Source organism: Poecile atricapillus, chromosome 8 (genome assembly GCF_030490865.1).
Source record: "Poecile atricapillus isolate bPoeAtr1 chromosome 8, bPoeAtr1.hap1, whole genome shotgun sequence".
In the NCBI taxonomy this organism is placed as follows: Eukaryota; Metazoa; Chordata; class Aves; order Passeriformes; family Paridae; genus Poecile; species Poecile atricapillus.
In genome coordinates, this window is record NC_081256.1 from 25,880,866 (window position 1) to 25,895,359 (window position 14,494).

The 14,494-nt window shown below is 42.1% G+C and overlaps 1 protein-coding gene across 1 annotated transcript in view; it reads right to left on the bottom strand.

The window, feature by feature from the left end:
* The window catches only part of RSRC1 (arginine and serine rich coiled-coil 1), a 96,162-nt gene that overhangs the window by 46,504 nt on the left and 35,164 nt on the right, over positions 1-14,494 (bottom strand). Inside the window, exon 6 of the mRNA XM_058844262.1 lies at positions 5,199-5,235. Within this exon, the coding sequence (XP_058700245.1) occupies positions 5,199-5,235 (37 nt within the window). The remainder of the gene's footprint in view (positions 1-5,198; positions 5,236-14,494) is intronic.

Below are 14,494 nucleotides of genomic sequence, written 5' to 3' on the forward strand. Positions count from 1 at the left end.
AACAGATTTCATTACATATTTTGAATGTAAACAACCCTGAATAATGATGGGCCCCATTACGTATGTACAGCTCTGACAATCGCGCGCGGGGCCGAGATGGAAACCCGCCGCATTAATTTACCTCTCATCCGCCGTAACTGCACTCCCATAAAAAGTTTTATACTCAACTCACATAAATCACGGGGAAGAAAAATGAGAAAATCTGGTGGCTAACTCATCTTCCACCATTCTGCGAAAATGAAATTCACTGAAATACCTATCAAAACTGCAATCATCAAGAGATAATGTCTTCTTAGGTCTATCTGCACTTTCCGATTTAATTTCCTCCATGCCCTTGACATCCACAGATACCATTAAGATTAAGAGCAGCGAGTAACTGAGCAGTTCTCAGATTTTGATATATGGGGCCCAGGCACTAAATGTAATATCATCATTTGAAAATTAATGCAATATTTCTTTTGTTAGTTTTTCCACTCGGAAAGCGGGATGAATACTCGGGGTTCTCGCCAGTAATTTCCCCATCAGAATGCCGTGCAATTATGAGGAGATGTGCACCTGGGCAGAGGTCACCCAAATTACTCCATCATTTAATGAGCACCGAGATCAAACCCCAGCACACTGTTGCTGCCGAGAGACGCCTCGCAGCCTGCTACATCAAATCTGATGGAATCATTAGAGTAATAAGCAGGAAAATCTGTTTGCAGATTAACCTCTGGTTTCATGCTGCTTTCATCTAATGGGGCGCTGTGGAAATCTTGTCAGCTTTTCATCAGCCACGATCAAATTACGGGAATTGCGAACAAACCGCCGGCGCGATTGGAAACAACACCCGCACGTGCCGGGGGTTTTATGCAGATGCCAGGGAAAATCACGCTCTTTATATTTTACAGCGTTATTTACTTCAGCTGATCACCGCCTCACCCGCCCGCGGAGCGCGAGCTGGGCACGCTCCTGTCGGCCTTCCCAAATTTACAGCGGAGAACGGGAGTCAAATGAATTTATGGGGTGAATATGGGCGGGGTGACAAAGGGAAAGGGAAATAAAGGCACAGAGGTCACGGGGGTGGAAGGTCACGGGGTGCCCACCGCAGCCAAGGCCAGGGGAGGCACCATTGCCTCGGTGGTAAATGAGAGCGATCAAAGTTTACTTTTTAATAAAGACACAGAGACATTAAAGTGTTGTTTTATGTGGAGCGGCTCTGGTTTCAGAGCCCGCCGCTAATGGGAAGTGACAGGGTAAAAATCGCTTCTCTTACAAAGTTCCCGCAAAATTTGTCACTGTTGGAACAACAAACTGCTGGAACCCTTTGAATATCCTGCCATGAAAACATTCTGCCTCTCACGGTTTGATCGCACACCCTTGTTTGATTCGCATCCGCCACGAGCAGCGGCAAAACCTCCCAAAAATAAAAGTGTGCAGGTGAGATTAACGCACATTCCGTGTGCTGAGCTCTCCATGGATCCTCCAGACCCGCCGAGCCCCTCTGCAGGAACAGCCCGGATTTCATCCCTGTGGGGCAGATGGAGCCAAGCAAGGTGCGTTTCTCCGTGGATATTCACAAGCCATCGATCTCCTGCAGTGTGATTACCTGATGTGAACCCGGCCCAGAGCTCCTGGAGGAGCTGGAAGGATTTCCCAGGGCCTGCTGAGCAAGGGGAATGTTTGGGATGCTGACCCTGGCACAGATCCATCAGCCACTGACACCTGATGGGTTGGGAACACCACGGGTCCCCTCTGATGGGGACACAGCCAGAGCCAGCACTGCTCCTCACAAAGCACCTTCCAGGCTGGTGCCTCCAGCTGGACACTCAGCAGCTCTCCAGCCTATCCAAAGGGAAATCTGGAATGTCCCAGGACACAAATGTCACTTTGGCCATAGGTGGGACAGCTCTCCACACCCACCTTCACTCCCTTCCTCTCAGAACAGGCAGACACAATTCAAGAGAGACACGAGAGACAATTCAAGCCTGCAGAGCATAATTGACCAGCATGGAACCTTGCCAGGACAGCAAGATAAACATAATTACTCATATTAACAGCGTTAATTAATTGTTTGTGAGCACAAATAATCGGCTGCTTGGTTTACAGCTCGTTAGGAAGCCAAGGACTCTGTCAGACCCGAGGACCACAGAGCTGTGCACCGCAGGGAGAAACTCCGAGAGCAACGAGCAGTGAGGGGCCAGCACTGCAACCAAACTCCATGGAAAAACCAGAGACAGCCAGGAAATAAATACTGACATTTAATAAAAATAAATACTCGATCAAATATCAACAAATATCTGAATAAAGGAGAAGGGTTCTTGGCTGGGGTTTGGGGTTTTTTTTTTGGTTGACCAGATCAAAGAAAGATGTGGACACTAAAGCCCCTCCAGCCCCACCCCTGCCATGGCAGGGACACCTCCCACTGTCCCAGGGGCTCCAAGCCCTGTCCAACCTGGCCTTGGGCACTTCCAGGGATCCAGGGGAGCCCCAGCTGCTCTGGGCACCCTGTGCCAAGACCCAGGGAACAATTCCTTCCCATTATTCCATCTAAATCTACTCCTTTCCATTTGAAGCCATTCCCTGTGTCCTCAGTCCACACTCTTGTAAATCCCAAATTGTAGAACACCCTTGTTTGAAGAAGCGATTCAATAACACATTATCAAATCAAGATAAAGATTCCCAAGGTGAGGAAAACCTCCTTGCAAGCATTTGGAGATACAGGAATTAAAGCAGTAGAGCTGGAATCATGTGGCTTAAATCTCTGGAGGAATAACCCAAATTTACTGGAGTCCAAAAAGTCTTTATGAACAAAAATGCTGAGGTATGGAGCAGTTTCCAGCACAAATATTCCTACCTGTGGGTGCCTTGGGAAACAGTTTGTTTCCTTGAGCAGCCATCCCCAGGACAGGTTTTCTAAGATCAAAGTGGAAAGGGGAAAAAAGTCTCAAACCCACAGGTTTTTGACAGATCTTTCAGGGAAATGTTCCCTGCTCACGGTAGGGGGTGGACTGAGGTCTTTAAGATTCCTTCCAAGGGATCTCTAAGGTCTCTTCCTTAAAGATTCTAAATACAAAGCAGCCAATTTATTCAACCAAGACAGAATTTTATTCCAAATTATTGTGAGTTAACCCATAAATCCCTTCAGGCATCATCATTCCACAGGGAATATTTCCCTTCTGCCCCTATCCCAGAGAAACCCTAAACACCACTGAGCTCTTTTCCTGCTTCCCACCTCCCCCAGGCTACTCCAAGCCCACAGAGCCTCTTCCCTCCCACTTTTTGGGAATATTTGTTGTTATAAATCAGCCCTGCAGCTCCAGAAACCTCAGTTTAGAAGAAGCCCCCAGCCATGGTCAATCTGCCAGGAGGGGAGCAGCTTTATAATGCACGAGAAAAATCCCGGGAAACCCCTGGATTACAACTCCCTGCCACCAGCAGGGCAGCAAAACCTTCCTAAAATTTATTTAGGGGATTCAACCCACAGGAGAGACACCCCTGGAAGCAGCAAACAAGATGGATTTTCCAGCTGCTCCGAGAACTCTGCTCTTAATTCCATTTCATGATTCCCAACACATTTCACAAAGGGCATCTTTAGAAAGAGGGAGCTCCTGAGAGCTGTGCCAGGAAATCCAGCTGTACCAGGATCTCCATCCTGTCCATCCCACCAGCATTCTCCATCCTGTCCACCCCACCAGCATTCTCCATCCTGTCCACCCCACCAGCATTCTCCATCCTGTCCACCCCACCAGCATTCTCCATCCTGTCCACCCCACCAGCATTCTCCATCCTGTCCACCCCACCAGCATTCTCCATCCTGTCCACCCCACCAGCATTCTCCATCCTGTCCACCCCACCAGCATTCTCCATCCTGTCCACCCCACCAGCATTCTCCATCCTGTCCACCCCACCAGCATTCTCCATCCTGTCCACCCCACCAGCATTCTCCATCCTGTCCACCCCACCAGCATTCTCCATCCTGTCCACCCCACCAGCATTCTCCATCCTGTCCACCCCACCAGCATTCTCCATCCTGTCCATCCCACCAGGATTCTCCATCCTGTCCATCCCACCAGGATTCTCCATCCTGTCCATCCCACCAGGATTCTCCATCCCACCATGATTTTCCATCCTGTCTGCCCCACCAGGATTCTCCATCCTGTCTGCCCCACCAGGATTCTCCATCTTGTCCATCCCACCAGCATTCTCCACCCCACCATGATTTTCCATCCTGTCCACCCCACCATGATTTTCCATCCCATCCACCCCACCAGGATTCTCCAAGGAGATACTGGTACCCAAGCTCCTCCAAATCCTTCCCAAGTGATTCCCAAAAAGGGAAGCAACAGGAGGGAATCGATTCTGTCCCACGCGACACACCGTGTTCATAACAGCACCACAGAACAGCAGGGATTGTTTAGATATTCCATGAAAAAATTAAACCCTTCTCAGCATGGATGTGCCATTAATAGCGAATATTTTAATTTAATGGGATTTAATAATCACTTTATATGAACTATTTAATGTTCCACTGATTGCTGGTACCAACATGTGAGGCTCAACCAGCTTTTGACTTGTGACAAGATTTTTTTTTTTTCCCCCAGTTTTGATCAACTGATGAGTTTTTAATGCTAAGCCTGGCTTGCCATCACTTGTGGGTTTAATATGTTTACTTAAACCAGAAATATTTTGCACCTCAATTATTATTTCCTACTGCAGCCCTGAATGGAATTTAAGTCGATCCATTATTCATAAAGCAAAGACAAGAGGAAACACAAAGCTGTGCACTTCTTTCAAAGCCTCCAAATGACTCAAACACACCATATTTATGCATGCAATATTTGATTGTGTCCCTGGCTTTTTTTTTTTAATTTTTTTTTTTTTTTTTAATCACAAGTTTGTTGTTTTCAGATCAGGATATGCCAAAAATCCAACACCAAACAATTTTTGTTTATAATTAAGGCAATCATCAATCCAAGGATTGTAGTCCAGTTTATTTCATCTCGACATCAAAAAAAAGTAATTTAAAAAAATTAAAATTCCCTTGAAATGGGGAGATAAATGAAAATGTGAGTGCCTTCACATAATAACAGTATCCTGACCCTCTGGGAAATGGTTGACTTTCTCAATTCAAGGTATTCAAAGCTCATTCAAAAGTGTTCATTTGGAATGCAGATATCAAAGATGATGCAAATGTTCAAGAGAAAATTAAAACTTACCAGATGTTCTAATCCAGCTTTGATGTTTGCAGAGTCCCTGTAAGAGAAGAACAAAAGTTCTAAATAGTTGCTAAACCCTTGTCTGCAATGATTTCTGTTTAACTCTGAAATGGCAAAGCTGGTGAATTGCTCCAGTGTGTCAATTTTTTTTATTTTAATACATATATTTACCTGTAAAACCCAAAAAATATTGGTTATCCTAATGCTCAATGACAGAATCAAACCCTCAGATGCCACCTGACCTGAAATTGCTACAAACTGTAGCAATGCCACAGGATACACGTTTAAAATCCACATTTTAAATCTAATTATCCCACTATTTACACAGGAAAGAATCAGCCAGGCCAGGGCACGGGGCTGTTTATCAAATCCACATTTGGTGCCTCCTGGTTCTGCTTTGCCAGAAATTCCTTTCCAAGGTGATGGAGAGAAGGAATTGTGATTAATTCCATGGCTCGTGGCAGCCATGCTGGAGTTTGGCATCCATTCCTGCAAAAAGTACAAATGTACAGAGAGAAAACAGGAATAATTTCACATAAAGGAACCTAAAAAAAAATAACCAAATATCCAAGTAAAAGCTCTAAAAAGCAAAAATTCAGAGGGAAAGTTAATCCTTAACATATCCTGCTATGGGAAAAAAAAAAAAATGAAATCCAATGGAAAAGAAATTAAAAATTCCCCAAATTCCAACCCACTGGTCAAGGAGATGGTTCTTGCTTCCAGCAGCACCAGGTTTTATCTAATTCCAAAATGACCTCCTGGCAGGTGGGTCACTGCCATGGAAAAGAAGGAGAAAGCAGCCCGTGAGGACTGCAGGGAAGCTGTTAACACCACAGTGTTACTAATTACTGGTACTAAAATTGCTAATTATTTACCACTTCCTAAAGCTTTTCCAAAAATCTGCTATGCAGCTTTGTTTTTTTCTATTTAAAAGTCGTTAATGAAGTGAGAGAGGGAAAAATAAAAATTTTGCTGTTTGAATCTGGAAGAAGAATGTTTTCTTCTGAGCCCTACGGGATTTATCCCAAATTGTCTCCCACATCTTGAGCCTGGAGGAGGATCCAGGGAGAGCTCAGAGCCCCTTGCAAGGGGCTCCAGGAGAGCTGGAGAGGGACTGGGGACAAGGGATGGAGGGACAGGAGCCAGGGAATGGCTCCCCATGGAGCTTGGAAAGGGTTGGATGGGATATTGGGAAGGAATTCCTGGCTGGGAGGGGCTGGGATGGAATTCCCAGATTTGCTGTGGCTGTTCCTGGATCCCTGGCAGTGCCCAAGGCCAGGTTGACATTGGGGCTGGGAACACCTGGGACAGTGAAGGTGTCCCTGGCCATGGCAGGGATTTCATTCCCAACCCAAAGCATTCCATGATTCCATGATCCGTTCTGGAGGTGCCACCTGGCCTGGGAAGGTTGAATTGCTTTGGGAGAGGGATGCAGGGCAGGGCTGGCAGGAGCTCCCTGCCATCAATATTTGTGCTGAAAGCAGCCTTAATTCAATTACAGGCCTCAAAACTGATAAAAAAGGTCCTGAAGTGGAAAATGTGAGGAGATTATTGGCAAATGAATAAAGATTTGTATCGAACCAACACACGGGAGTAGAGCAGGGTTTGGTGGGGCTGTTTTTTAATCATCCCCTGTCTCAAACCTTCTGGGAACAGCGAGTTTCCCTTCCCCTCCTGCAGCACATCGATTCCTGAATTAGGCTGCAATATTAAATAATTAATATACTTGCCATGATTGATGTTTTGCATTAGTTGAATATTAGGTTATCAATCAAAATCCACTTGGTTTAATGTAATAATATTGAAAAAGTGTCACGGGCTGTTCAGCCAATTTGTAGTTGAGGCAGCCCAGACAGGAATATTGGTGTAACACAAGGCCCTAACGCAGGAAATGCAGTGCTGGAACATCCATAAGGAAAACATTATCAAACTAACCAGGACAAGGCTGAGCTTGTCCTAAATAAACCTTGGGGCACCTGTCACTTCCAATGAAAACCTCTTCCCAGCCCGAGGCTGGTGGGCATCAATCAGCCAGGCCATGGCAGGGTTTTATCTTTTAGTTAACCAATAGATTATATTAGAGATCTTATACAATTATATTCTGTATTCTATTCTATATTACATTAGATATCCTATACAATAAATTACATTACATAATTACCATTGTATTTATATAATTGTACCTAATAATTGCATAGTTAAAATAAATACAATAAATTTTATTATAAAACTTTATCTGTATAATTACGTAAAATAATCACATATTTAAATTACATTATTTGCATCAAATTATACAAATAAAGCTCCCATTAATACTTTATTTCATATATTGATTTAGGCAAAATCAGACCTGTGGCCACAGCTCAGTCTCCCACGTAGCCTCGAGTGCAGAATTTTAAACCATTAAACACCACAAATAAAAGCCAGGAGCAGCTTTATGCACATCCAACATTCCAGTGCTCACAACATAAAAGAAACCATAGAGTTCTATTAATCTGGTATCATTACCAGGTAATTAAGTTTTCCTCATTTTTATACCCCAGAATTCCCAGTATATTTGCTTTTCATACCATCTCCAGTGCAGCACTTTAATATTTTTGGTTCATTAGGCAAGTTTGATTTTATTCCTGAGATTTCCTTTTTTCTACCAGAGAATTTTTTTGGAATTTTTCCCCTACTCTAGTCAAGGATTTGCAGTAAAACACTACTTGACATGCATTTATTTACAGTCATCCATTAAAGCCAGTAAATCACAGTCAGGCTCATCCAAACATTTCAGAAATATCAGGGGAAAAAATTCCAGCTCCATTTGAATGCTGGCCATGAGGGATCTGGAGCAAGAAGTTGGGAATTCAATCAAGGAAGTTCCATCCCTGCCCATGGCAAGGGGTGGAACTGGAGGAGTTTTAAGGTCCCTTCCAAGCCAAACTCTTCTGGGATTCTCCAAGTTTTGCCAGGTTTGGGATTACTTAAACCCACAGTAACTAATTGAGGTGGTGTGAACTTCCTTTGCCACTAAATTAAATTAAAAATATTCCCCAGCACTTGCTGAAATCGTGATTTTAACCTGGAACATATTCATGTTCCTAAAGGTCCTCCCTGTATCAAACAAATCATTAATCAAGAGAGCTGAAAAATGTGCATTGTTCTCAAAATATCCCATTTAGGTATTATAAAACAGCTTAAAATTTCACATATAATGTGAACCCTAATAAATATATATATAATAAATATATAAATATAATATAACCCTAATTCTAGTGAATTTATAGCAGCTCCCCCCAAGAACTGCAAAACTAATATGTAGTTAATTAATAGTTAATAATTGTCTTTGCCACAGATTTTGGGTTAGAAGCCAGAGGCTGCAGGATAATCCTTTGGGTTATTTATACCTATATGGATATTACAGGATAATTCATTGGATATATATATAAATATATATATATATATTTAAAGTGTGCAATGTTGTTTTGTTCTTCCCAAGTATCAACTTCAAATGATCTGGAGCTGATCCTGGAGTGTTGGACCTCGTGGTCTTGGGCCCTCACTCCAATAATCCAAATAATTTATCTCAACAGGAAGCTTAAATTACTGATAAATTTAAATGCAACGAAGACCCAAGCAGATCCTATAAAGGTCACTCTGAAAAAGCAGGAGGGGGAAAGCCAAAGTCTCTCCCTACACAAACACACAGGAAAAACTTGGAACTGCCAAGGAACTCTGTGGAATATAATGCAAAGCAAATTGAATCATGCTAAAACCAGGGACTTGAAACAGGACACAAGGTGAAACAATTTCCATAACATCTTATCCTAGAAAGAAGGAAAATCAGTACCCAAGAGACTTTATCAAATATTCAAGAGGGGGAAATATATAATAACCCTGGCTCAGAGAGTAAAGTCCAAGATATTATGCAATATCAATACAGAAATTAAATACAAAGGGAAAACCCCAAAATATAGTGTTGAGAAAAGCAGTATTTTCAAACAAACTCAACAAAAATATTGCATTTCTTAGGTAAACAAGACATAAAACAACCACCCCAAATCTCCTGGTTTTGTTTCAGGGAGGCTTCAGGTTGGGTATGAAAATCCCAAAAGATAAAATAACCACCCCAAATCTCCTGGTTTTGTTTCAAAGGAGGCTTCAGGTTGGGTATGAAAATCCCAAAAGATAAAATAACCACCCCAAATCTCCTGGTTTTGTTTCAAAGGAGGCTTCAGGCTGGGTATGGAAATCCCAAAAATCACAAGAGATAAAATAACCACCCCAAATCTCCTGGTTTTGTTTCAAGGAGGCTTCAGGTTGGGTATGGAAATCCCAAAAGATAAAATAACCACCCCAAATCTCCTGGTTTTGTTTCAAAGGAGGCTTCAGGTTGGGTATGAAAATCCCATAAATCACAAGAGATAAAATAACCACCCCAAATCTGTTTCTCTTTCAGGGAGGCTTCAGGCTGGGTATGAAAATCCCAAAGCTGATTCCTCTGTCCTGCTTGCCTTCAAGTCACTCCTCATCTCAACCTGGCGATTCCAAGGACACCATCATGTGCAATTCCTTGGAATTCCAAAACTTGGAGCAGGATTTGGTTGAGTTTTTTCCCTGGTTTTGGCCAGGTGGGTGGGATTCCTCCTCCTGTTCCCTTCCCAAGGAGTGAAACCTCCCTGTCTGCATTCCCAACAAACACAACCAGGCTCCGGAATGTCACCGTCTCTGTTAACCAGCCTTAAATAAATTAGACAACTTTGGCCTGCTTTACCTTCCCTGTAATATTATTTAGTAGATATTCAATTAAAACACATCCTGTAGGTGAAAGTGTAGGAAAACATTTCCATCATGGACATCAGTGGCAGTCGGAAGTGCTGCTAATTAGCCTCCAAGTACAAAGCAGATGACAGAAGCAGCAGAAAGCCCGGCACTGGAAATGCCCACAACGCTGGGCTGAATGTTAAACAAAGCCCAGCAAGTTCCAGTCTTGGGAAGCACAAGGCTGGGAAAAACTCTCTGGACTGGTAGAGAGTGTTACAGGTTAATGAGGAACATAGAAGGAGAGCACAATAATTATCATACCCAACACCTCCCCATCTGTGTTGGGATGGCTGCAGAATACAAACACAGCCCAGCAGCCCAGGCTGTCACTAATTACACGTGTGCTGCCATTAGCAGGAATATTGGAAACGTGAGCTTCTCCTCTGCTCCTGGTATTGGGGAATATTAAATGCCAGTCTAAGTCAGGGAGGAAATTTAAATGTTCTAAGCTCGAAACAATTTGAGTACAATCAATTTTCCATTTGCTGAAAGCTTCTAAATCCCCCTCATTCACCCAATTACTACTGTACTTAACCTAATGAAATTTTATTCTGCGGGAACAATACTATTCTTAAACAAATTGTTGAAAAAAATATAAGATTAAAAACTTCGAGACAAAGAATAAACTCCTAGAGAAAAGATGCAAATAAAATTACTATCATAATCTTTTGTTTTTTATTTGCAAGTAGAAGAGTGAAGAGAAACAAAAGCACGGAACATAGCATCTGTCATATCAGAATATAAAAAGATGATCCTGGCACCAAATGAAAAAGCTTTAATTCATTTGCAAATCAAGCCTGCCAGTTCTATTTCAAGCTGGCGGTAACTGTCAAGAGTTAACAAGATAATCACTTTCAATCCTGCCTTCAATGGTACATTACACTGTTATTCCATTCAATAAGGCCCTTCTTTGGGGCACTGGATGAATGGTTTTCATTTCGAACTCACACAAAAAGTTGCAGAAAAAAAAAATCCATGGGGCTTAAGAAAGAAATCCCTTTATGGGCATTTATCTGCCGGCACTTGCTCTTAGGCAAAATGAGATATTTGGATACATTGGTGTCCATTGACTTCCTCTATTCCTTCAGGCCCTCAGTCTGGTGATAAAAAAAAAAAAAAAATCCCACAAGGAAACCTCGAGCCTGTTTAGTTTGGGGTTGGTTTTTTAAACTATCTGTGCACATTAAACAAGTTCTGCAATAATCTTCGGTAAATACTTCACACCACACTGAAACAACATCGTGTTTGAACGGCTCCATCTTTGCCTAAATTCATTATAAACTGCTCAAAAAGTAGTAAATGCTCATGAAAATTGTGCTTAGGGAAACATTTGCCAGTTGCTCATTAAATATTCAATGAAAATAAAGTTACAGATTAAAGGCTCTCTGCCTAGGAAACAAGGCAACCTCCAACTTATCCAAATTCATTATCTGGAGTTCTTTTCTAAGACTCTGTGCCATGAATTCTTCCCAAGAGGAGAAAATCTTGTAGAAGTTTATGAAGTATTTTAAACTTATTTGCTGGCACCCAACTTTCCACTGAGACTTGTGAATAAAACTCTTCGTACTTTTGCTCAGTGACCAAAATTCACATTACAAGACACAGCCTTGGTTCCATTGCAGAGATCTCAGTCTATTACTGCACATTCATATTTAAAGGTTGGGAATGATTATCTTGGAGATCTTTTCCAACTTCAAGGATTCTACAGTGGCAATTTAAAGCTTCTATGCTGACTTTAGAAACAAATTGCTCTTTTTTTTTTTTTTTTCAATTTTTTCCTTCTTTCTTTAATCCCCACAGATCTCAGATCAGAGAACAAAGCTAAATTTATATTTAATATCTGAACTGAACTCAGTATATCCCACCTATAACCAATGCAGAGCTGCACATACTTATTATTTATTTTATTAATCAGCAAAAATCCCTTTCCTCAAACCCAGGGATCCACCTCACCCATCACCTCTCATTCTATCTGCAGAACTCAGATTTTTGATTGTTTTTCTAACCCATCACTAGAAGTCAGACAATTTTTTCCCCACACTTCTCATGCAAATGCTCCTTTCTATTCAGGCTTTCTTTTATGGGAAATCTAACCATCACAAGTTACAGCTTTATTTTTGTTCTTTGCACTTCACAAGTTCTTCAAAGCTTCTAAACACAGAGATTAGAATTCTTGTAATTAAAAAAATACTTTAACAAACCCAAACCCTAAATGCCTCTGTCTATAAAGTACTAGGATGCAGCTGGTTTTGTTTCCTAATGCGCCTCCTCCCCGAAAAGAAAAAAATCTAAAATAAAAATTAATTAAAAATTCACACAATTTTGAAGGACCTTGAAAGAGCACAAAATATTGCACTTAGAATAGAAATTAAGAGGAAGTGACAGATTTCAAACAGCAGGTCAGGACTTTAAGGGAGATTAATAAAGTCAAAAAAAAACCCAGGAGAAATCTGGGATGTGCTCCCTTCCTCTCCAGGCAGCAGCAGGATGACACCAACACTGCTGAAAAATAAACAACTGATTAAAAAAACAACAATGAACCAACAACCAACCCATTTCCAGAGCTCAGGAGAAGGACCAGGACCACCCAGCAATCCCTGGATGCACGGTTTAAGACTGAAAAAAAAGTTTCCAATATCCCTGAAGAGGAGAGCAGCCCTTTGGGAATCATGCCCAAGTTCAGCTGAGCCCCAATGCTGAAATTCCAGTGCCTGGGATTGTGTTTGATCCAATTTTAGCACCCTGGAACCCTGTGATTTTTTTAGGCATCCCTGGGAGGGACAAAAATGTGGTTTGGAAATGGTGCTGCACTGCTGCTCTGTGCTGAAATGGTGACTTTGGTTTAATTCCTCTCCCTTCTTCCACCCAGCCTGGGCTGATCTCCCTGAGGGACCCAGGGGAACGCTCAGAACATTCTCAGGACATCTCAGACACATCAGACAGGTCCAGGTTTTCATTCCTACACAAGATAAACATTTCCCTATTCCCCAGCAGAGCAAATCTACTCCATCTGAGAATATTTCACCTCCTCAACTACCTCAGCTTTGAGCTTCAGGCTTTCCTTCACAATGAAACTTTTTTTTTTTTGCATCTCAACTTGATGCAGACCTAAGGAAAACCTCTGGAAGTCTCTTGGTTTCTCCAAGATGGTCATTCCAGTCCAACTTCCAGTAAGGAAGGAAGCTGCATCTTCTGAAAAATTCCACACTGGGCTGTGCTGCAAGACAAATTTATAACATTTTAAAAGGGGAAGTTAAAGTTGCTCAAGCTTGAGGGGGAATTCCTCGAGTTCCTTTGGCCACAAATGAAGAGGAAGAAATAATATTTCATCAAAATTAAATAAAACCAGAAACTGATTGCAAGTCTCAAACACATCTGACCAAACCCAAGCCTGACAGACAGTGACAAAAATAACCTGGAAGTGCTTTGAAATTAATAAAAACATGAGAGGAAAAAAAAAAAAAATCAAATCCAAAGCAGCTAATTGGAGCTCATGAAGGAGAGGAGATGGACAGGGATCGCTAAAGGGATCCCATGTAGTTCCCAGCTTGGATTTCACAGGATTCAGCCCAAAACAAGGCTGGGCACCTTTGGCACGTGGCTCTGCCAGGGCTGAGAACACAGATCCAGGCTGGAGTTTGATGTCCAGCACAGCCTGGTGAGAGCAAGGAAAGATCTGCAAGTTCCCCTAAATCACAATTTGTGTTTTTGGTAGGAAATTAGACAGCCTAAAAAAACCCCCAAAACCACCAAGTGAAGCTGTCTGAGCTCTTCATGATGCTCGAGTTGCACCAGAACCTCCTTCAGGCTTCACATTTCAGTAATTATTAAATCTAAACTTCTTAGCACACCACATTGGCCTTGCTCACTTCACTCTCTTGCTTTCAATAATCTGCTTTTAACCTTTTCCTGCCATGAAAAACGAACACCATCTGTTTTCTTTGGTGTTTCTCACTCCCAGCACTTCCCAGAGAAGGTGTCCAGTGGAAACAGAGAGCAGGAATGGCTTTAGAGGATGGAATAAACTCCCAAGACACTTCCAGCCAATGTCTAGACCAGGAATCCCAGAATGGTTTGGGTTGGAAGGGACCTTAAAAACCATCTCATTCCAGCTCCCCACCACAGGCAGGGACACCTTCCCCGAGAATCTCCCAAAAGCATTTTGTGTTTTGGAGTTTCTTCAATGAAATCCAAATAATTAGTGCTGCATGTTATTGATTAACCACCAAAATGAGACTGAGAAAAGACAAAAATATAAGATGTGCCTCGTTCCACAGCCAAGATTTCCTTCAAAGGTTGTTTTTTTAGTATAGAGCGAAGAGATTCCTGAAGGAATTGAGCACCATAAACATGGCAGGTTCCAAGGAAACTTGGATCTAAGAGAATTTGGAGGTTGATGGTAAAAACCAGCACTTCCTGTTGTACTTGTAAATCTTGGAGGTGAAGTGAAATATTCTATTAAAAGAAAAAAGACCAAATAAGTGGCC